Source organism: Pyrus communis, chromosome 3 (genome assembly GCF_041283825.1).
Source record: "Pyrus communis isolate YQ-2024b chromosome 3, ASM4128382v1, whole genome shotgun sequence".
Lineage (NCBI taxonomy): Eukaryota > Viridiplantae > Streptophyta > Magnoliopsida > Rosales > Rosaceae > Pyrus > Pyrus communis.
In genome coordinates this window covers 8,019,102-8,042,434 of record NC_142567.1, presented here as the reverse complement: position 1 = coordinate 8,042,434, position 23,333 = coordinate 8,019,102, and the positions used below count along the sequence as shown (strand labels likewise).

Here is a 23,333-nt window from a genome sequence, read left to right as displayed (position 1 = left end):
TTTATTTTCAGTTTGGACTTGCGGCAGTATATGCCCTTACTTATGTGGAGAAATGTAACATGTAAATGACAAGGTAGCTGGAAATGTAAATGACAGAGGAAAGTAAATAACTGATATTGTAGATTGATTGTGAACTAAATGACTAGAAATGAGTTGTACATAAACTACAAAGGAGATCGATACCACCGAGTGAGTAGCATAGCTAATAAACTAGACAAAAGATAGCTTTTCTAAGGAATCTATTGCTTAAAAAGACTGAATCTGGGCTGATTATAGCTTTTGGATGCAAATCTGACTTGAGAGCAAAGTTTGTATGTTTGTTTGATTGGTTGAGTGTCCATAGTCCTTGTGCCTCTGCTTTTTTATATAGAGATCTAAGAGAGCCTTTTGCTAAGAACATTGAGTTTGCCCGAAAGAAACTTCTATGATAGCTTGCATGTGGAATGATATTAAAAAGGGCAAACTTGTATTTCCACCACATGTTTTCACCATATGTCTCCATCACTTGCAATAAACTAATAATTAAAATAAGCAAGTTGACTTCTTTCACCAGATGTCCACTGCGGGAATGTCTATGTGCCTTCCAATCCACCTGAAAGCATGCAATTGTTTTGATTAAAGAAAGCTCTTGGTACATCTCCACCACCAAGACAAAAGGGCAAAGCAATATTATAATGTTAAACTATCTCACTTGCAGTCAAATATCTTTCCAAGTTAACCTTCTTGCACAATGATCCTCCAAATGCCATATTTAGCCCGAATAGCCCAAATGAGTAAAATTGGGTACATTTTAGGTGCAAACAGACAAGCTGAGATATCAGCGTCAATTTCATTCAAGAACCAGGTTAGTATGTATGCTAGTAATCTTTTTATTCATCTATTAGGAAAGGATTTAAACTTGATATTGATGCATATGGTAGTATCTGTCATTGTGCGACACTTGGACTGCTTTTCACTTGTGAAGTTCACATTCTGGTGTCACATTGGATCCCGTCAATGCTACGATGATTACTAACACCGTAAAATGTGAATTCGAGGGGTTCGATTTTACTTTCATTACGGGGAGGGATTCGATGTTACTTTTGTTACAGGGCGGAATGAATCATCGAGGCTGCGTAATAAATTCATGGACTGTTCATATTATTATGTGTATATTGAGGTAATAACCAAACAGGGATAACACAGGGTGATGTTGCAAAGGCAGGGTGAGTTGGCTTGGCGGACAACACTGCAACATTTCTTGGTTGGTGGTTTTGGTGATTTGGCGATCACGGCCGTGTGGCACTCCTTCAGTTGGGCGGATTAAATGTGGCTCCACCAACAAGTGCGATCAACAAAATCGCAGGTAGCCACGACGCTACGCCTTTCGTCCTTGCCATTGTATCCCTTCCTATCACTCAAAAGGAGCACATTTTGTTCTTGTATTTGGGAGTAGATTTATAGTGGAGAGATGAGGATTGTGTATAATTCTGTGTCAAATTCTGGGCTTGTCATGTGAACAAGTTGGTAGGAACCAAGTCACGGGACGCCCAACCATTAATAAAGAATTGGAACTTTCAATTAATATTTTAAACGAACGATAAGATATTACACTAAATTTATCTAAGATAGATACGAAGAGAAAATTCAACTAAATAAATGGGTAAAACAGTAAAGGTAAACTCCGATATCGACTAAATAAATACATTCATTAACTGAAATGAGTTAAAGAACATGTGCTTACATTTGGTTCTGTTTTTTCTAGTGTCTGCTATTTTACAGGCGTTAGAAACTCCAGAAGCTGCTCACTCTAAACCTAACAGGCCTAGTCAGACAAACCATGGCGCCATCGGCAAAATAAGACCTGCCATGAACCTTTGTACATTTTCATACCATCACTCTACCTACAAACATGACCTCAAGTAAAAATATGCTACATAACCGTTCGAATTACAAGGAAATACATCAATTTCTCATGAAGGTTTAGCGCACAAAGTTATTGCGCCTGTGCTCTGCAACTGCAATAAATGACCAACATTCCATCAAAACTTATGGACTGAGATTTAATACCTAACTAAAAGAAAAGAAGAATGGAAGCAATGATGTAGATGAACGGTCAAAATGAATCTAACGAGAACTACAACGGTTAGTACAATTAAGAGATAAAGAAGGAACATTACAACTAAACAGCAGAGTGATAAATTTAATATCCACGAACCTACTTGTAAACAAGAAAACAAAAACGGATTATGAAAACAAAGCCTACAAACCTATTATCATCTCCTGATTATGTGATGATGTTCCAAAATATCTGGTATTTCCAATGCATTGATGGTTTCACAACCAAAGAGTTCTTGAAGCTTTGCATCACAATGTATAGCCATTTGATTTTGAGGATCCTGGAGATGTATTTAAACGTTAGTATAATTGGTTTCTGAAGTTCGATTTACATTTGTGCTAGAAAACTTCAATTTAACAGTTGCTGAATCAAAATAAATTTATAATTTTCTATTTATTTCTTTATTTATTTTGAGAATGTGGAGTCGGATTCAACCTACCTCCAGATGGTGGGCCTTTATGTACTCCCAGATACGCATTAAAACCTCTGATTGGATCATCTCCCTTACACCAGCACCAAAAAAATTTGCAAGTGCTTCAGATATTATCAGGGAAGTACTCGGTTCTGTACTTTTCGTTGCAGACTCCATGGCATTCTTAGGCACCTTGGGCTTCTTGGGAACTGCTGGTTCTGAGAGCACCAAAACATCTCCTTAGGCATGTATTATATTTTATACCCATACCACAAAACACACAGGAATATTGTGGCCCCATACACCCAGATAGAGGGAACTGTTACACCAAATACATACTTGATGGTTCGAGTGTAATAATATGTTTAGCAAGCAACTTGTTCATCTTAAACATGTCAGTACAGTCTGTCTCAAAAACCACTCGCAGCTCATCATTGCAAATAATTTTCCTCTTGTTACCGGGATCTTGGAGATTGTTCTTCCTTATGTAAGCCCACAGTTGTTTAACAATCTGAACTCAACATTAAATATAAAACAAAATAAAATAAAAACCCTCCCGGCAGATAATAAATCAACTTTTACGAATAGCACAAATGGATGAGCACAAACCTCAGTCCTTGGGAGAGTTGGGTGGCCAACAATGGCCTGAAGCTCAGGCGAAACACCACAAAGTTTGTTTAGACCTCCCGGGCCACCTTTTCTCTTAGCTTTAGGTTTAAGACTGCTTATAAATGATAAACGCACATAAATATAAGCCCAAACATCAAACTACCATTACGCACCCAACTTACTAGAACAACTACATCATGTAAGCAGTTTTCCCTATTAATTGCTTGCAAACCAAGAATTAAATAAATAAAACTTGATGCATGACATTCCAAATAGCTTCTGCAAACAAATACACCTTACATATACACTACCAACACCGATACAATTGGAAACAGCATTCTACAGTAAGCCTATATACCCCGAATGCTAAGGGGTAGCGCGCGAGAGAGCAGTGGAACTTCTTTTTCTCTTCGCACTTCTCAAATTTTAGTTTGTCGATTTCCCATTCCCCAAATAACATAAAGCTAGGGAAATTCTCTAACTTCTACAAAGCATACTATCCATTTTCTTGCCATTGGTCAAATTTCATTCCCCAAGTAACGGAAAATTTTGACTTCTGCAAAGCATACTATCCATTTTCTCGCTGTTGCTCAAATTTTATTGAAAGCCAAACAACGGCTCAAAAATATGAAGGAAAGTTGGGAAACTAAATGTGAATACCAATTTCCTTAAACCCTAATTTCCCCGAACACACAAATTGACCAGGGGAATACCAATTTCGCGGTAAGCAAGCTGAGACATAGTAGAATTAACCAAAAACAATACAACATGACAAGCCCTATTGCATTATTCCCATCCCTCAATTTTCTCGGAAACCAAACAGAAATTATTCAAAAACAAAAGAAAGGAAACGAACCTGTCCTTGGGCGTGTTAGAGCCTGAAACGGGCGCAGGAGCGTTGGTGCCGGGCTCTGGCTTCAGGAGTGGAGGCAGGGGCTGGGAGGAGAAGGTCTGGAAGGCGGAGGGGGCGGGGTGGTGGTAATTAGGGGGTTGGTGGAGGGCAAAATGGTCTTTGGCGTGCTGAGGCTGAGGAATTTGTTGGGGTTGGGGCTGGGGTTGGGGCTGGGGTTGAGGTTGGGGAGTGGGTGGGTGGGATCGGAAGAGGTAGTGGATCTGGGCCCGAATGAAGTCGGTCTTGTGGGAGAGGTCGAGGCCGAGCCTGGACTCGAGCTGCCGGACGACGTCGTTTAGGGTGGTGAAGGTCGGGGTGGTGGTGTTTGGGTTGGAAGTGGAGTCGTGGATTAGGGCTTGTAACTCTTGCGATATCTCTTGTTCTGTCACCATTCTGATTCTCTCTCCTCTCTCTCTCTCTCTCCTCTCTCTTTCTCTCTCTGCCGAGTGCTGTTGAGAGCTTATCTCTTTCTCTCTCTTGGGTTTTGGATTTCAAATGACCGAACTGCCCTCCTAGTGGTCAGGCGGTGACCTGTTTCAAATTCTACACTTCGCCATGTGTTTTTTCAAGTAAAAAAATAAGGACAAGAGATCCTCTTCGAATCTCTCTCATCAAATCCTAGGGATCCGTAGATCCGGGCTGTTGAAATTTGATCTAACAGCTACAAACAAGATGCTCCTCTAAAAGTTATAATAATTGTAGCTGTTGAATCAAATTTTAAGGGTTCAAATCTGTGAATCCCTAGGACTTGGTAGGAGAGATTCGGAGGGGATCTCTTCCCAAAAATTAGTGTTGTTTTCACAACACTGCCTTATCTTCCTATCCATTTTTTAATGAAAGCTTTAATTACAAGTTTGTTTATTTGTAAAATGACCATTAAGACCTTAAAAGATATATAATAATACAAGCTTTTAAGGAGGGGATTCCCATTTTAGCCAACAAATAGGGATGATGCAGGCTGTCACCCAATTCCTTTTAATGAGATCGTGTTGATGATTGGCGGCAGCCACTCCCTACCTCCTTCCTAGCATCTCTCTCCCTTTTTAACCCTCAACCAACACATCCACGTCTGTTATTCCCTTCCCCTCCCTCTCTTCCGCGTCCCCCCTTACCCTGTCTTAGTTCTATTGGGCCTCATCTCCTTCCTTTGTAGTTTTTTCCCACCATTTTGTGAGCAGCTCATCCATGGCTTTGTGCTTCTCCCATATCCGAGCCTTGCCCATTTCAAGGTCCTTTCATAATTTAGGGCTAGATAAGTGGTCAAGAATGGTTTCATGGTTGTTGGTGGTTGGTTTCACTTCCATCAGCTTGTTTCCATGGTAGTGATGTTTTCCTCAATTGATTTGGTGGTTGCGCATTCTTACATGCTCAGATCCGGCGAACCTGCCATCTTGGGTGTTCAAATATGTTGGCGTCACTGGATCCGTATGAGTTAACTTCACCCTTGTGCAACCTGATCTACTCACGGATGCAGCAGAGCTCACTAGTGCAGTGAAATTGTGGTCTTGGTCCGTGTCCTACTCACTAAAATGAGCTGATAAGTGGTCCCTTTATCAAAGTAGTGTTTAATTTTGTTGCCTAGCCCTATCAATGTTGTGGTCGCGTGTTTGTTGTAGTTGGATGTTGTCTTCGATTTAAGCGATGAGTTTGTGGTATCGTCTTTCAACGATGACTTTTGTGGTCTCGTCTATTGCGATGACTTGATGTGGCCTTGCATTTGTACAATGACCTATATGGTCGCCAATATAGGTATGTTGCGTCTATTGGGTTTTTGTGACAAATTTGTATTGATGACATTTAGTAGGGTAGGCTAATACTTGTGGTAGTTGTAAAAGGGGTTTACTATTGTTTGTTTCATCGTGCAAATTTACTCCAGCTCAATTCTTGATCATTAGAGTTTTTGTACTCGATTGGCAACCTCTATAATGTTTGTGAAGATCAATGAAATACCACTCTATTGTTTCTTATAAAAAACAAAAAAAGGCCAACTCTAGAATGGTTGAGTTTAGAGCAACTTCTACATTCATAACGAAGAGCATGCATGATACCCACTGTTAATGCAATTAAAAAAAAAATTTGCAAATGAAATATAATTTTGTAAGGCTGTGAGTTTGTGGAGACTTACCAAGCAGATCCAGATCCAACAATAAGCACTCTTGTATCAGCCATAAACAATTCTCCTGATGTTCCCCCTTTCCCCTTTCCCATTTCCCATAAACATTAAGCACTCTTGTATTAGTCAACCAGCCTTGTTTTCCATATCATCACGGTGAGGTAAATATTAAAAAAAAAAACATAAGAAACCTGCATGAATAATTCGATAACATGTTTATGTGCCCATCATATACTTTTGAATTGACTGCCATGAAAATGAAGTAGTACCACCTAAAAGAAAGGTGATTCGTGCCATGGGTTATGCGCAAATATGCAAGTTCACAAATGGGCCCTATAATATTCAAGTGTCGAACCTTAATGAAATTATACTCAAACAATGGAATTTCATTAATTGGATGTCAAATATGGAATCAGGGCATCAAAATTTAGCTTAGGGTGGTTAAGGGGTGCCTCGGCCCACGCGTCGCCGCACACGGCAGCGGGCCATCCCGACTCACCTGAAAATTCAACTAACTCCAAAAATTATAAAATTTTACATAATTGTATATCTCAATAAGTAAAGCAAGTTTCATACATGTGACCAAGTCCAATTTGGCAAGGAAATGTCCCAATTTCACTCAAGCTCATTGAAAACCCTACAAATTAGTAGCTTCAATCCGCCACCTCCGGTGCTCTGCCGTCCTTATAGTTGTTTGGGCTTTGTTCCAGACCCCACGAGGAGTAGTTTGATGGCAGTGGTCGGCTGTACTACCTTCAAAAATGGAGGAATTTAGCCGTATACCCCACGAACCCGCGGGTGAGTTTATCACGAAATCAAACCAATTTAACTCAGTTTTTTTGATGAAATTGGAAGAGGAAGGGTGTTGGGTCAATTTCAAGTGGTGTGTGGCTTCTAATCGCTGGAGAAATCGCCAGAAAAGACGTCGAAACCCATGGCTTTCGCCGAGTCGGGCCTTAGGTTAAGGGATGACCCGGTTTGGCTGGGTTGTTACCCCCCTTAGGGTTCCTTCCCTCTCATTTCTTTCCTTTATCCTTCTTGTCATTGGTCCTTCCTTCTTCTCTTTCTCCTCGATTGGCCAGCCTCTCCTCTTCTTCCTTCTTCCCTTTTCTTTTTTTCCTTCCCGTTCATCTCCTTTTCTTTTTATTTTTTTATTTTTATTTTTTTCTAATTGGTGCCTTCCCAATTTAATGGGAACTCAAAAATATTAAATTTTTTTTTTTTTAAGAACTTCTAACGTCCTTAACTTTTCATTTCTCGTTCCAATGGACGAACGGTTTTTGCCTATGCGCTCACATGATCGTCCTCTATCCAAATATATCAAGAATATGATAAAATATGTCATCATATAATTACATTGAGCCAACTAGGGCATTTTCATCTTTTCACTTATCGAACAAATATCCGCTGTAAATATAAATACGTCGTAACCAATGAACGGGATTTCACATTTCCCCACTGAAATATTCTTAACAATGTGATTCATTTCCCTACTTTGCCCACATATTCATAAATATGAATATCAATTTCATATACTTAAATTTTTTTTCTTCAAGATATTTCATTGGCGCTTCTAGGTCAAGTTTCCTCCCTTAGATAAGCCTTTGTTCGGTGGACCTTGAGCCTGTGGTGGGGCTTGCCACCCTTTCCCATGGCCACAATGGGATCTCTGTCGATTGTGGTTGCTAGAAGTTGTCGTATGCACTTCAGACGCAGCGTTCAAGCTAGTAAATTGAGCTCGATGATTCTTCATCAAAAGCTGGTTCTTCTTTTCAGCGAGAAGTAGAATAGATATCAAATCCGAAAATTTGGTGAACTATTGTGCCCTATATTGTAGTTGCAGGACAATATTAGTGGCATTGAAGGTCAAATAGGTCTTCTCCAAGAGATCCTATTTGGTTAAGTCCTTGTTATAGAACATAAGCAGTGACCAGATTCTACAAACTTCATAATTATATTCATTCATAGACTTAAAGTCTTGGAAGCGTAAGTGTTACCAATCGTGTCTTGCTTCAGGCAAGAAGATGTTTTTCTGGTGATCGAAGCAAGCCGCCAGGGCGAGCCAGAGGGTACGGGGATCCTCCTTTGCGAGGTACTCGGTATGCAGTGCATCATGGATGTGTCTTTGAATGAAGATCATAGTAGTAGCTTTCTGAGCTTCGTCGACGGGTGCATCATTGGGTGGTTCCTCGATGATAGCTGTAAGACTCTTTGCAATAAGGTGGAGTTTCACGTCTTGAACCCACTTCAGGTAGTTTCTTCCGGAGACTTCCAGGGCAGTGAAATCGAGCTTGTTTAAGTTTGACATGTCCCTATACAGAGGGTACAACAAAACGTGGTTAGTTATATGGAAAGCCATAGACATATATCGTAGAACATTCAGGTTCTATAGACATGTATTGGTTTAATTTATGCATGAAAGCTACAGGTTTCATGTGGTAAGTTTTGAATGAAAACTTCGGGTTTCAAGGGCACTAAATTTGAAACTATAGGTTCGATTTATTTATGAACATGTAGTTCATATATAAGGGTACATGCAAGAACACAAAATACTATATACAATGAAGTGTAGTGGACTTGTGGATTGCTTCAGGAACCCAAGTGTGAGTGCTTTGGGACTATGAAAAATAGTCAATGGTTCAAAGAGACGAAATAATTTATTGAATCATTAATGCCAAAAAGTGAGCTTCTGGCCAATAATTTTGGATTAATTGTCAAATTAGTGGACTGCTGGTTATTTTAATTAATTCAATAGATTGAGACCATTCGGGATCAATCATAAAACAAAAATAATTATAACATGCGGGTTAAAATTATTTGAAATGCCAAAAAATAGCATTGGATTCGAAAAACCATAGCCCAAACACGGTGGGCATGGGTGCCGTGAGTAGGGCAAGGCCCTATAGGGTTTAATGGGCTTAGGTGGCTGTTAGGAGCAGCCCAAATCATGGTTGTAGGTCATGGACCGATTTGGGTAAGCCCAACCGTAAAGGCTGGCATTTCATGGGTTGGGTCAGACGCACAGGGCAAGCTCAAAGGCGTGAGTGTATGCAAAGAAACCTCAGCCGCAGCTGGGTTTCAAGTGTGGGCCGCAGGGACAAGCCCAGCCTCATGGGCTAGCTGATGGTATTGCAGGGCGTGGCTGAGGCTAAGTCCAGCAGCAAAGCTACTAGCGTGGGCCGAGACTAAGAACCAGTCCAACAAGCCAAGAAGGCTGCTGCAGACGGGTCAGGGCTTCATGACCGTGTCAGGGATAGGCCTAGCATGCTTCTAGCATACGAGTTGGGTCGGGTTTAGATTGGGGTTGCAGACCCTTATGGTAGCCAACCCAGGCCAATGCCTTGTTGAGTTTCGATAGAAGCAGCAAACCTAGAATGCTGTGCACAAGGTCCAGGGCGTCAGAGATGTGACATCCCACATCGCCCAGGGGAGTGATCCTTAAATGTATATTCTCATCCTTACTTAGCACGAGGCCTTTTGGGAGCTCACTGGCTTCAGGTTCCATGGGAACTTCGAAGTTAAGCGAGTAGTGCGCGAGAGCATTCCTAGGATGGGTGACCCATCGGGAAGTTCTTGTGTGAGTTCCCAGAAACAAAACCGTGAGGGTGTGGTCGGGGCCAAAAGCAGACAATATCGTGCTATGGTGGTGGAGCAGGCCCGGGAAGTGATCCGCCCCGGACCGGTATGTGACAATTGGTATCAGAGCCTAACCCTGGCCGCATGTGTGCCGACGAGGACGTCGGGCCCCTAAGGGGGGTGGATTGTGACATCCCACATCGCCCAGGGGAGTGATCCTTAAATGTATATTCTCATCCCTACCTAGCACGAGGCCTTTTGGGAGCTCACTGGCTTCGGGTTCCGTATGAACTCCGAAGTTAAGCGAGAAGGGGGCTAGAGCAATCCCATGATGGGTGACCTACTGGGAAGTTGCTCGTGAGTTCCCAAAAACAAAACCGTGAGGGAATGGTAAGCCCAAAGCGGACAATATCGTGCTACGGTGATGGAGTGGGCCCAGGAAGTGGTCCCACCCGGGCCGGGATGTGACAAGAGACGCCATCCCAAGGTCTGTCGCCACACAGCTGGGCTTCAGGCTGCCACGATGGTGCTATGGCAATGTCGCAAAATCCCAGATTTTGGTTTTTTTTTTTTTTTTTTTTTTTTTTTTTTTTTTCGAATTTTAGAGTTAAAAACCCTAATTGCTTCTAAATTAAGTTTGATTCTTTGACTCACAATTTCACATAGCATATATGCGTAATGCATGAACAATTATATATATTGACAAAATATATGAACATATATACAATATATATAATTGGAAGGAAAATATAAATATAAGGGGTTCATACATTATGGATAATGTTTTCATGCTTCAAGGTTTTTTCAAATATCTTAATTTATTTTAGAAGAGCCTAATTGACATAAAACAATTGAAAACCTTTGAATTTGTAGAAGATAGCCTCCTCCTACGATCCTTCAATTCCGTAACTTCTGACAAGAGCGTGCTGATAACATTTTGTAAGCCTATTTGACTGAACTGTACAAAGGACAAAGAGGGAGAGGGGCCGGCGGCAACAAGAGAGAAGAGAGAGATTTAATTTTGAGGTGTGTGTTGTATCACCCCCTTATGCCTTTATTTATAGTAGTATGATAGGTAAAATCCTTACCTTTTATGATTACATCTCTTAATAGGTAATCAACTCCTAATAGGAATAAACTAGATACTCATATATATATACTTGGATTTACACAATCACATTCCTAATCCAATAAGATTGCAACAGTTATTAATTTTTTATTTTGTCAAACATAAACTTTATTAGAATAGATATTAGTTTAGTTACCGACGAAATTTGAACCCAAACTATCATGTAAGGACTCAACATTTTTCCATCGCTATAGTAAACGGCACTTGCAATTGAAGTTATTAATTTATCGAAGTTCTATTATATCATGCTGTCTACTAGAGTTCATTTTGTGTGTATATATGCATCAATGCAACCATGCAAGATACCATTCTTCTCCTTACTCTTTTATCTTTTTGGTATCATCATATTTCATTTCAATCTAAGGAGTGAATTAACTCCAAGATTGCATTTAAAAAGAAAAACTGGGATGCCGTGGTGGCTTGCACATGAGCAGGAATATGGGAATGATGCAGTGGTGGTCGTGGGCGGTGGCTACTACTTAATTAAGGGGATGAATGAATGTCAGTGTAACCTGACCCTTTAAAAAAAAAAAAAAACTTTTATTTTTAGAAGGAAAATAAAATTAAACAAAAATGTCTCTAGGGCATTCAGTACAACAAGTTATCAAACTGCGAGGCTTTTATTTTTGCACAACTAACAACAGAATTAAGCCAAATATAATATGAATAGGAAATTGTTATTAGCACTCTAAAAATCTTATTATACACTCCAAACGTTCTATATTATGAAAGAAAAATAGATTTATGAGGAGTGTAGAATGAAATTTTTAAAATGCTAATAACACTTTCCCATGAATACTAAGAGTGCCCTAAAGTTGTTAAACTGTCAGCGACATAATTCGTTTCTCGAAAGACATGGAAGCAACTGATGGACTCAAAATTTTTATTGAGTATTATTTGTTTTTTTTTTTTTTTATCCAAAGATTGGAATATTATTTTATTTTATCAAGAGACTGGACTATTATTTGTTTTTTTTTTTTTTTTTCATGAGGGAGCAGACTCGCTACTGTTATTGAGTTTTTTTTTTTCATGAGGGAGCAGAATCGCTACTGTTATTGAGTTTGAGAGATTGATTAATCAATATCATCTCTCATAGTTAAAATATTTATCTTTAACTCACTGCATCTCATAATTAAACTATCCTCCTTCGTCTTTACTATGAATTAATGTACAATTTCATATGCGTTATTGATCAACTTTAGTTTGTCTATTTTTAAATTAAACTGTTATCATAACGTGAAAAAATTGCTTTAGCAAATAAGCTTAAGGTGTATATATCTATTAATTAAAGAAATCCTCTACAACTAAAAGATGGTGAAAAGACAATTTAGTATTCTATCACACAAAAAAATGATGGGCAATAATGTAATTTCACAGGTCTAAATTTTATTGTTTTTTATTGAAGTCTCACCTACAGGTGCTGTTAAAATATCTCTAATATTTAAAATAAAAAAATAAATAGAAAAATAAAAAACAAAAACCTCTCACTTCCCTCACATTCTCTCTCTCTCTCTCTCTCTCTCTCTCTCTCTCACATTTTCTAAAAAAATATGTTCATACACACAAAGTGTGTAGGCAAATGCTATTATTATATGAAGAGAACAACATGCATGAAATGTGCTTATAAATTAAAAGAAAAACTAATGAAAAGTAAAAAAAAAAAAAAAACTTTAATTTTAATGAAAACTGACAAATAAATATTTAGTGAATAGTATTAGGGAAAGGTAAAAATGTAGTTTTTCGTTAAAAATGAACAGTACTAAAAGTGTTTCGTTAAAACTCCCTAAATTAAAAGGGTGGACTCCATTTGCTACACCCGAAAATAAAAAACCAAATTAGGTGAAATCAATTTTTTCATTAGTTTGTTGGCTCACTTGATACTTGTTTACTGATTTAAATGTTTGCCCATATTTATCACACGAAACGAGAAATAAGAGAAAAACGTACATATTGTATTGTAGGTAAGTTCGTCTCTTGTACAATTGGTGACCACAAAATAAAAAAGTTTGAAAAAGTACACTGTCTAAAGAGATTTTAAAAAGAATGTAATATTCATACACTCGTTTTTAGTTCTTATACATCTTTTATTAATTTGTGTTATTTGATATTCTTTAATTTATTCGTTCCGACGATCGAAAATTAAAAAAATACGTCAGAAGTAAGAGAAAAAAAAAAAAAGTGTGTATAACACATCCTTACCAACCAATCTCTTGAAGGGAAGAAAAGTTATGGAGACCATGAACTTCCTATAAGAGTTTACTATTTTAATCACCAAAAGGATCGCTTTTCCTGGTCCATATTTTATGTTATATTTTCTCATTGGATTATAACTTACTTCAAAGGAGGAGCTGGGACACACCAAATATCTGTACAAAGTTGACATGCAAACATGGGGCCTTTAGTGAACCATTTTTATACTTATCAATCAATTCATGAAAAATGGCAGGTAATACATTAATTTACAATTATACTATATAAAGCTTCAATTATTTACCACCTAGATCTACGTTTGGTCTACTTTTGATGTATGTATCTGCCTTGCCCAACCCTCTACCCATTAATTCTTTGTCACCAAGTAAGAATAACAATCAAGATTCATATCATGATTACTAATTCCTAGCACTGGTGAATCATAAAATAACGGTCGTGAGGAGGTTGAAATGTCTATGTGAGTTTTCTCAGCCATCAAAATAATAGATTGTCATAGCGAAGTCACCAACTAGTTTTCTTTAGAATCATGATAACCAATACCATTGTGTTTTACCTGATTAATTACGGAAATTATTATTAGCACTTTAAATAAAATCATTGTTCACTCTTGGATTGTCACATCCCGGCCCGTACCCCCACCACATCCTGGGCTAAACTCCACCATAACACGATATTGTCCGCTTTGGGCCCCAACCACTCTCTCACGGTTTTTGTTTCTGGGAACTCACACGAGAACTTCCCAGTGGGTCACTCATCATGGGAGTGCTTATGGAACCCGAAGCCAGTGAGCGCCCAAAAAGTCTCGTGTTAGGTAGAGATGAAAATATACATATAAGGCTTACATGATCCACTCCCCTGGGCGATGTGGGATCTTACAATCCACCCCCTTAGGGGCTTGACGTCCTTGTGGGCTTAACTCTACTGTAGCACGATATTGTCCACTTTGGGCCCCGACCACGCCCTCACGGTTTTTGTTTTTAGGAACTCACATGAGAACTGCCTAGTGGGTCACCCATCATGGGAGTGTTCTCGCGCGCTACTCACTTAACTTTGGAGTTCCCATGGAACCCGAGGCCAGTGAGCTCCCAAAAGGCCTCATGCTAGGTAGAGATGAGAATATACATATATGGCTTACAAGATTCACTCCCTTAGGCGATGTGGTGTCTTACATGAATACACAAATACAAAGAGAAAAATACACAAAAACATATTTCATACTAAAAATAAAAACTCTCTTAATTAGTACTTCGATCACCCAAAATTAATTTTTTGGTAACTCTAGAATTGTTTTCTTTTGAGACAAAATAGTCTCATAGATTAATTATTTTCTAGAAGCATATTCAGCTGACAAATTTTGCATGTTGTTATTGATAATTCTAGATCTCGCTTTGTATTTTCAATATGAATATTTAATTATAATTTTAATACGTAAACATAAAATCCATAGCACCAAACTTTCAAGTCTTTTTTTCAAGAAAAAAAGGACAATTGGTGGCAAACTACATTTATTCATCTCTTTCAGGCCCAGAGAGACCATGAAGAATTTCACATTGCCCGTAGCTACAGTCAAGCAGATCACCAGCTCGGAACATTAAACCTAAAACCTCCCACATTTTCTTATTTATTAAAAAGTCACAGTTCGCGCTCTTACCGTTAGACCACTTAACGTGGTTCCGAACTCTCAAGTCTCAACACAAAGTTATAGTCATACCAATTACCAAAAGAAGTGCCAATTCAACTACCCATACAAAGCCCTTGATTCAATAGTTGCGCCAATTAATACAATAATAAATAAATGTCCTAACATCTCCCTCTCAATTTAAGTCCTTAATGTGAAACTTTTGTCACTACCAAAATTCTCTTATTCCGACGTTAACTCACAGAGTCACAGGTTTTGTTTGGATGCGTAGCCGTTGGCATATAAATCGACCTGTTATGAGTCTTATGACTGCTCAACATAATTTTTTCTACCTGACCTACAGTGAGTGCCAAAAAACACAAATATATGTTAACTTAAAACGTCATACATTAACGTCTAAATAAGAGATAAGTCATGCGTTCCGTGTATATTTTTCTAATCTATATCAATCCAACAACATGCCTAGAAAGACAGATTTGTAGTCAGAGGAAAGTTGAAATGTTTTTGTAAGTCTTTCCGACCCTCAAAAGAGATGAATAACCGTAACTTACCACCGGTTGTCTTCTTTTAAAAAAAAAAAAGAAAAAAAGAAAAAAAAACAATAACAACAATAACAACAACAACATGCCTAGGATCCCTGCCCCAACCTGATCTTCAAAAGTAGCATGCTGTGGTATTTGAAGGACACATGTGTGTTATGTGTCACCAAAATTCTGTGATAAGAAAAAAAACAGAAAAGGATAAAAATGAAAAATAAATAAATAAAAAAACAGAAATTAGAGAGAGAGTCCAAAAAATCTCCAAAAGTGGTTTAAGAAGAAACCAAACAGGTGTACGCCCACGCGCTGCGTTGTAAAACAGAACGAGCGAGTCCACCAAACCAAAACGTACACGCGCGCGTACGCAAATCGCTGCGTGATTCGGGTCTCTCGGAGACAGTAAACTCTCGGCTGTCTTGGTATAGACGCTCAGGGGTCCGTCCTTATTACCAGACACCTCTCTCTCTCTCTCGCACTTTGCTCCCCCACGAAGGAAAATCGATCCTGTTTCTCTCTCAAACTCATCTCTCTGTTTTCTGCATTATACGTGTTGGATGGTTCTCGGGCACCGATGTTCTGAGGGGAACTAAGTAATTGATCCATTTGGGCATTGGTTTCAGTGCATGTTCTTGATTTTCTGGAGGTATGGAATTCTGGGTTGCCGTAGATTTCACGTTTTCTTTATTGGGTTTTGATTCGTTTGCAAACTTTGTTCTTGAAAAAGCACTTTTAAGAACAGAAGCACTTCTGCGTTTGATATTTACTGGTACTTGGACTTCTGGGTTTTGATCACTTCTGCGTTTTGTTTATTGGGTTTGATTCAAAATCCTGACCTTTCTTTGTTTTTGTTCATGATTAGCATGTCAGAGGATGAACAGACTCAGAATTGTACTCCACTGGATGTTTAAACATGTTGATGTTGTTTGTTTTACTGTTTTATTAGATTTGGTGCTTCAATGCAGAAAACATATTTCTGATTCGGATTTAGATTTTCGATTTGGCATTTTCATCGTTATTCCGTTGGTTCAGTAATTAAGTTTATGCCTTAATTTGGCATATTCATCATGATGGATTTGACAGAATAGGATAGGTTGGTGATTTTATGGAGCACGATTCAGGCTGCCTTGCTTTGTGTTTCTGATTCTGGAGACTAATGAATTGTTGCTTGATATATTCATACTAGATTTTTCTCCAGCAGTGAAATCTGAGGAAGATTTCAAAAACTGAGAAATCGTTTTCTTCTCCACTTGGTAATTGGTGGAGATGTCAAGTTATGTGGGTGTTCACATTATGGATCAATCGCTTCAAAGCCAGTTCACGCAGGTTGAGCTTCGCAGTCTAGAATCCAAAGTATGTATAATTTGTTCCATAGCCAGTTGATGTTTAAAGGGTAGGAGATCTGAATTTTGATATCGTTTGGGATTTTTGGATGTTATGTGATAGTTTTTCTTTAATATGTGGCTTTCTTTTCAGTTTAATTCAGTGAAGAATCAGAATGGTAAAGTTTTGGCTGGAGATTTGCCACCTTTAATGATGAAATTAAAGGCATTTAGAGAAATGTATTCTGAGGAGGAGATCAGAGGTATCTTAAGCGGGTTGGAGTCTGACTTCAGCGACGAGATTGATTTTGAATCCTTCCTTAAGGTGATTCATATTGTTTCTTTGTTTTCTTCCCCTCCCCCCCCCCCCCCCCCCCTCTTTCTCTCTCTCTCTCTCTCTCACACACACACACACACACACACACACACACACACGCACACGCACATTCACACACTCACTCCCCCATGCATGTTACTGAGTTAATCGTAGTGCTGAACAAAGTAGGTATAAGCATAACGATTGGAGGTCGTTGGTTTAAAACTTCAAATTGCAGAAACTGCTTGCTTGATGCAGGGGCAGGGCTGCATATGTGTGTTGCCCTCTCTAGATTCGAATAAGTGTGGCAGTTTGTTGTATCATAGTACTATACCACCCTTTTTAATCGAAAGAAGTCCCAGATCAGAAGAAATGTTTTTTTATGTTTTCATTCTGCTTATTGTGTAGTTAGGTGTGTAAGCCGTTGCATGTAATTTGCTACATTTACACGGGAATTTATAGGATTTCACATATTAATTTTTGCACAAATTGCACAGGCATTCTTAATTTTGCAAGGGCAAACAACAGCAAAATCGGGTGGTTCAAAGAACTCTTCATCATTCTTGAAGGCCACTACAACCACCCTCCTTCATACAATAAGTGAATCGGAGAGAGCATCTTATGTGGCTCACATAAACAGCTATCTTGGGGATGACCCATTTCTAAAGCAGTTTCTCCCATTAGACCCAGCTACAAATGACCTATTCCACCTTGCAAAAGATGGAGTTCTCCTCTGGTATTTAAGCAGGGTTCAGTTTATTAATGTCTATGCAGTTATGTCAGTTAAAGCTGTTTTTTAATTCTTTTTTTATATTCATGTTATTGATCAAATGCAGCAAGCTTATAAATGTTGCTGTGCCTGGGACAATAGATGAACGAGCAATTAACACCAAAAGGGTTCTCAACCCATGGGAGAGGAATGAGAACCATACTCTTTGCCTCAACTCTGCCAAGGCCATTGGCTGCACAGTGGTTAACATTGGCACACAGGACCTGGTTGAAGGAAGAGTACGTTTAAAATTTTGGTTCTGAAACTAGTTTGGTGTGTATTTTTGGGATACTAAATTTTTGTTTTGGTTATTTTATTTGCAGCCTCATCTGGTATTGGGGTTGATTTCGCAAATTATAAAGGTAGGTAGCTAAAGTTTATTTTTGACACTAAATCTAGCATAACCACAGAGAAATTAAGCAAGTTGGAGTACTGATTCATATGGTTGACTCTTCCCACTTTTTCCTTGCATGAAACCAATATGGAAACTTCAGATCCAACTGTTGGCAGATCTCAATCTTAAGAAGACACCTCAGCTTGTAGAATTGGTGGATGATAGCAAGGTTATCCAGTTTGGAATTTTTTCACGTAGTCTTATCTTCGAAAATTTTATAGTTAATAAATTCTTGGAAAAGAAGAATTTGTTAAGGACTTTCTTTTTCTTGTATTATTATGTCACAGGATGTTGAAGAGCTTTTGAGTTTACCCCCTGAGAAGGTCTTGTTGAAATGGATGAATTTTCACCTCCAGAAAGCAGGCTACAAGAAACCTGTTTCAAACTTTTCTTCTGACGTGAAGGTATTTTATCATTCCTCTTGTATATCTAGGAGCATCTAGCACAGTAGCAGTGCCATAATTATTCCTCTTGTGTTTTTTTTCTCTCTCTTTTTGCGGGTAGATGGTAAGGAATTTAGAATTCTTAATACGATCTGGTTATTTCTCCAACGCAAACTAACTTGAAAAGAAATGTTCTGATTGATTTATAGAACAGGTAATATAACGCAGAATATATGTCCTGGTATAGAAGAGAGTGGGAAGGACTAGTATTGTTAATGAGATTCTTTCCAGTTTAAATATTTGCAAGTGATATCCTCTTTCCTCACTTATCTCCTTCATAATTCATTCAATCAGAACTTGCAGTTCACTGCTTACTACCGCTGTATCATTATTGGTTTCTCACAATTTGAATTGACCTTTAAACCATCTGATTTTTTTTCCATGATTTGTAATCCAAGCACAGGATGGAGAAGCTTATGCTTACCTACTTAATGTTCTTGCTCCAGAACACTGCAATCCCGCGACATTGGATGCCAAACCCAATGAAAGGGCAAAGTTGGTTCTCGATCATGCTGAGAGAATGAACTGCAAAAGATACTTGACTCCAAAAGACATTCTCGAGGGTTCTTCAAACTTAAATCTGGCATTTGTGGCACAAATATTCCATGAAAGGTTGGAAATGAACTATCACTATCTTTTATAGTCAGAAAGTGACTTTGTATTATTTTCGTTTTGTTTTACGAAAGACATTATATGGGATGGAACTAATTAGGTAGAGAATTTTGAGGATAAGCATAGGCATACAATCTTTCATATGATATGTTGTCAAAAGAATTTGATGGAATCATGTCCTTCTAGTAGCCTAGATTTTGGTCTTGTCCCCTCCCTATCCCCTCCCTACCCTCCCTGCTCCGTGTCTCTGTGTCTTTGGGTGTGTGCGCGTGTGTGTACTTGATAATTTTGGTAATTTGTTTGAATATACTGTGTCTGTGTGCAGGAATGGCCTCTCTACAGACAGCAAGAAGATTTCTTTTGCAGAGATGATGACAGACGATGTGCAAACATCAAGAGAAGAGAGATGCTTCCGGCTGTGGATCAACAGTCTAGGCATTGGTAGTTATGTTAATAATGTGTTTGAGGATGTGAGAAATGGGTAAGAAAGAGTCATTAACTTGAAAAGTTTTCTATATTTCAAAAAGTTGTTGATTATGAGTCAAACATGCGAGAAGAGTTGCATGTCGCCAAAATTTATTTAGTTTATTTGACGGTTGACAGAGATAGTTACATTGCTTTTTCCTGATTAATTTATGATTTTCTCTTTCACAAGCCTCTTATATGTGGGATTTACTTTTATAACTCTTGTATGCAGATGGATACTATTAGAAGTACTCGATAAGGTTTCACCAGGTTCAGTTAACTGGAAGCAAGCATCAAAGCCTCCAATTAGAATGCCATTTAGAAAAGTGGAGAATTGCAATCAAGTTGTAAGGATTGGAAAGCAACTGAAATTCTCGCTGGTGAATGTAGCTGGAAATGATATTGTGCAGGGAAACAAGAAACTCATACTTGGTAATTTTCACTCATCAATATGCACTTGTGTGCATCTTCCTAGTCCCTTTGCTTTTGAGCTTAGCAGCAACTGGATAAATACTACATCGAATTTTATTCGTTACTGGCTCTAGTTATCTTCTTATTGATTTCACTGACTACCTCAGTTTTATTTGAGTTCTGCAATGGAGTTGCATGATGTAGTTTATTAATAAAGTACATGAATCTGTTTTCAGAGGGAGACAATCTGACTTTACGTTAAGCTTCTTCATTTTCTATTCTCAAGAATAAAATGCTGTCTAGTTGTTTGCTACTTGCAGTTAATAAATAAATAAAATTTCTCCTTTTCTCGAATTGGATTATTCGTCATCTCATTGTTTATTGAGAATTTGTTGTTAGATACTAAAGTTTGTTTTCCTTTTTTTTCAGCATTCCTATGGCAGTTGATGAGGTTTAATATGCTTCAACTTTTGAAAAATCTAAGATCTCACTCCCAAGGAAAGGAGATGACGGACACTAATATTTTAAAGTGGGCTAACAACAAAGTCAGAAGCACAGGCAGAACTTCTCAAATGGAGAGTTTTAAGGTTCAAACAGACTACACCTGTTTTCATTTTTAAGTTTAAGCGCAGTCATAATTCTAGAGATGTTTATATGTTGTATCCTGAAACCTGGGATTTTTTTCCAGGATAAGAGCCTGTCAAACGGGATTTTCTTTCTCGAGCTTCTCAGTGCTGTGGAGCCTAGAGTTGTCAATTGGAACCTTGTTACTAAGGGTGAAAGTGGTAAGCTTCTTTGCAACATCGTTTTCAGCTGAGCAAGAAATGGCCTTTGACCAATTGGCCAAGTTTGAGTAAAGTACTAATGAGAAAAGTGCTTTTTTGGTTGCCATGATAGCTGATGAAAAGAAGTTGAATGCTACATACATAGTCAGTGTTGCACGGAAGCTTGGCTGTTCCATATTCTTGTTGCCTGAGGACATCATGGAGGTAACGAATGACTCCAACTGCAATGTTTCTTTTGTTGATTTACCTCATTTAATACTTAGAGACTAAAGTTGTGACACCTTCTCATCATTTTGATGGCGTGCATGGTTTATGAGAATGATATTGTCACTCCATTTTAATCGAGTACGGTTTGTGGCCGAATTTTGAAGTTTTGCGTTTTAGAGAAAAAAATACCGACGTGCCCTTGAAATTTATAGACAAGCACAACTTTTGGGTTTCATTTAACTTCATAAACTGCAGTTTCAACTAACACCAAGTCATTATTGTGATGTTATTGCAGGTGAATCAGAAGATGCTTTTGACACTAACAGCCAGCATTATGTTTTGGAGTCTGCAACAACCAGTTGATGACACAGAAAGATTGCCATCCCCTGTTGACGTGTCACCGGCAACATCTATTAGCGGAGAGGATGAAAGCTGTTCTTCCCTTGGCGGTGAAATTTCAAACTTGAGCATCGACGACACTGCCTCAGACACTACACAGGTTGAGAATGATGGCAGCAACACTCCTCTGGGAGGCGGGATCGGGGTGGAAGGGGAAGGAGGGTGCATAGCTGTTAAGTAGGTTGAAGGAAAAGCGTAAATAGACTTAGAGAGCTCCATAAAAATATGGTTGGTTGTAAACAGAGTTAGAGTCACAGGTTGAAAGAAAATAAAAAAAAAGGACGACATTGTAAAGTACTTCCACTATGTAGATAGTAACTTTCGTTTTTACAGTAATTACGTCATTCCAGAGACGATGTAATTCACAAGATATTTTTTTTGATTGGTGGGTGAGGTAAAAATGGAAAGAAAATAAAAGAGAGTGCAGTGCAAGAGGTGAAATGAAATGTAAAAGAAAAGAGCATATGTTGGAGAACTTTTTTGTTACTAATCTGGAAGAATGACAGTTGAATTTTGTTCTAAGTTTGGCTCTTTCGTATCGATAAAGTGCGTGTATCAAACCCATTTGCGTTAATGAGAACTTTAACCTCATTCGAGGGCGCTAACGACATGTTTACTTATCAAGAATGAGGAATCCAGGTAGTAGGAAACTTAGTTGATCAAGTTTCCATTCTTAGTTCCTTAGTCCCATAGTTGATCAAATTCCTGATTTGGAGGGCATGAGATTACTGATTTAAGGTGGCATGCACATTATTTTTATAACTCTTTTTTAATAAAAAATGGTCCATGAAATTGATACATCTTAGATGTTGAAGACCAATCAATGTCGTTTTTAAAATTTGCAATATACATCTTACTTAGATTTTATTTACTTTAAACAATAAAGTTGAATGTGGTCACTTAGTACTACGGTCTAGTGTTATTCACCTTTATTTGTAAGCCTAAAACATCCTACAAATCATCGTAGGTTCAATTGTCTAAAGTTTTCAGGTAGCTTTCAAAACAACAACCATTTGCTACCTCTGTTTTGCTACTTTTAGTGCAAAGTTTGACTGTTCTTATATGACGTCAAGCGTTCTCCGAATGATCTGGCGGATCACACACCTTTAATAAAGGATTCGATTAAACGGAATGGTGCCTTAGCGAGGTGCAAGGTATGTTTAGCATCTTCCATTATCATTTTTAGTTGTAACATGTAATTAGTCATTGTTTTAGCATTTCATATCATTACCTATCTTTTAGATAACTTAGGATATGTTATGAACTTTATTTATTTTACTGACGAATGAATGCTTGCTTGGTCATAGTAGTTATTGCCTAAATCATATTTGGGATGAAATTAAAAAATTTCCTAGTTTACTTTAGACTCCACCATCCAGCTAGTTGCCAACAACGTAGACCACCACAATAAAGATTAGCCTAATTTTTGTTGCTTAAAATAATTTGATTCAACTGGTTTTATCTTTGTTTTATTTTCACCTCGGATTTTATTCTCATTTTCTGATCCATTGGCTATTCTATTGAACCATATGTAACTTTGCAAAGCCGATATCACAGCTTAGGCCTTCTGCAAGAAATATGTTGATGCATAAAATCGGGTCGATCTTCAACTAACGTAAATCCGATCATGAATCACACAAACACACAAGAACACAAAGATATATCGTGGTTCACCTCAAGATGGGGCTATGTCTGCACTAGTGTCGATTCAGTTTCACTATGTAAATTGAGGGTTACAATGTACATGGAGATAGAGGCTAGGGTTTGCTCTCTTTGCTATTCTTTGCCCCCCTTAAAGTGAGGGTGAAAGATCTACGCTTTCACCCTTAGTAACAAGGTTCCAATTGACAACTCTAGGCTCCACAGCACCGAGTCCTCCAACTGACCCGTTCTATGCTTTACTCATTCAGTAACCTTCTCTTTCTCTGAATCTTAATCTCAGAGTCTGGGTTTGCCAGCGGTGCAACCAGTCAAGCTCATCCTTTGTCCCCATCC

The 23,333-nt window shown here is 38.3% G+C and overlaps 2 protein-coding genes across 4 annotated transcripts; one reads left to right on the top strand and one right to left on the bottom strand.

Moving 5' to 3' along the window:
- Nucleotides 1–1,669: 1,669 nt before the first annotated feature.
- On the bottom strand, nucleotides 1,670–4,468 carry LOC137716066 (uncharacterized). The gene is made up of 6 exons (XM_068455459.2): nucleotides 3,976–4,468; nucleotides 3,120–3,231; nucleotides 2,850–3,021; nucleotides 2,538–2,728; nucleotides 2,250–2,378; nucleotides 1,670–1,997 (listed from the first exon to the last, which is right to left on the bottom strand). The coding sequence occupies exons 1-5, from the start codon at nucleotides 4,401–4,403 to the stop codon at nucleotides 2,256–2,258; spliced, it is 1,026 nt and encodes a 341-aa protein (XP_068311560.2). The 5' UTR covers nucleotides 4,404–4,468; the 3' UTR covers nucleotides 1,670–1,997; nucleotides 2,250–2,255.
- Nucleotides 4,469–15,539: 11,071 nt separating this feature from the next.
- Nucleotides 15,540–21,860, top strand: LOC137715399 (fimbrin-1). 3 transcript variants are annotated; one of them, XM_068454719.2, is made up of 15 exons: nucleotides 15,540–15,861; nucleotides 16,402–16,568; nucleotides 16,692–16,862; nucleotides 17,351–17,589; nucleotides 17,690–17,861; nucleotides 17,946–17,984; nucleotides 18,117–18,185; nucleotides 18,304–18,420; nucleotides 18,863–19,071; nucleotides 19,397–19,552; nucleotides 19,769–19,968; nucleotides 20,377–20,534; nucleotides 20,636–20,732; nucleotides 20,845–20,936; nucleotides 21,235–21,860. In XM_068454719.2, the coding sequence occupies exons 2-15, from the start codon at nucleotides 16,482–16,484 to the stop codon at nucleotides 21,517–21,519; spliced, it is 2,091 nt and encodes a 696-aa protein (XP_068310820.2). In that variant the 5' UTR covers nucleotides 15,540–15,861; nucleotides 16,402–16,481; the 3' UTR covers nucleotides 21,520–21,860. The 3 variants fall into 3 exon arrangements, with proteins under 3 accessions (XP_068310820.2, XP_088546981.1, XP_088546982.1); XM_088690855.1 differs by having other exon boundaries at nucleotides 15,651–15,861; nucleotides 16,402–16,541; XM_088690856.1 differs by lacking the exons at nucleotides 15,540–15,861; nucleotides 16,402–16,568 and adding an exon at nucleotides 16,589–16,608.
- Nucleotides 21,861–23,333: the final 1,473 nt, after the last annotated feature.

What these genes read in the sequence shown, in the direction of transcription:
- LOC137716066 (XM_068455459.2), bottom strand. Translation starts at nt 4,403, where the DNA reads ATGGTGACAGAACAAGAGATATCGCAAGAGTTACAAGCCCTAATCCAC. An exon ending in CAACTCTCCCAAGGACTGAG is followed by an intron (nt 3,022 to 3,119) that starts GTTTGTGCTCAT and finishes TGTTGAGTTCAG; the next exon opens with ATTGTTAAACAACTGTGGGC. An exon ending in TAAAGGCCCACCATCTGGAG is followed by an intron (nt 2,379 to 2,537) that starts GTAGGTTGAATC and finishes ATACATCTCCAG; the next exon opens with GATCCTCAAAATCAAATGGC.
- LOC137715399 (XM_068454719.2), top strand. Translation starts at nt 16,482, where the DNA reads ATGTCAAGTTATGTGGGTGTTCACATTATGGATCAATCGCTTCAAAGC. An exon ending in TTCGCAGTCTAGAATCCAAA is followed by an intron (nt 16,569 to 16,691) that starts GTATGTATAATT and finishes CTTTCTTTTCAG; the next exon opens with TTTAATTCAGTGAAGAATCA. An exon ending in AAAGATGGAGTTCTCCTCTG is followed by an intron (nt 17,590 to 17,689) that starts GTATTTAAGCAG and finishes GATCAAATGCAG; the next exon opens with CAAGCTTATAAATGTTGCTG.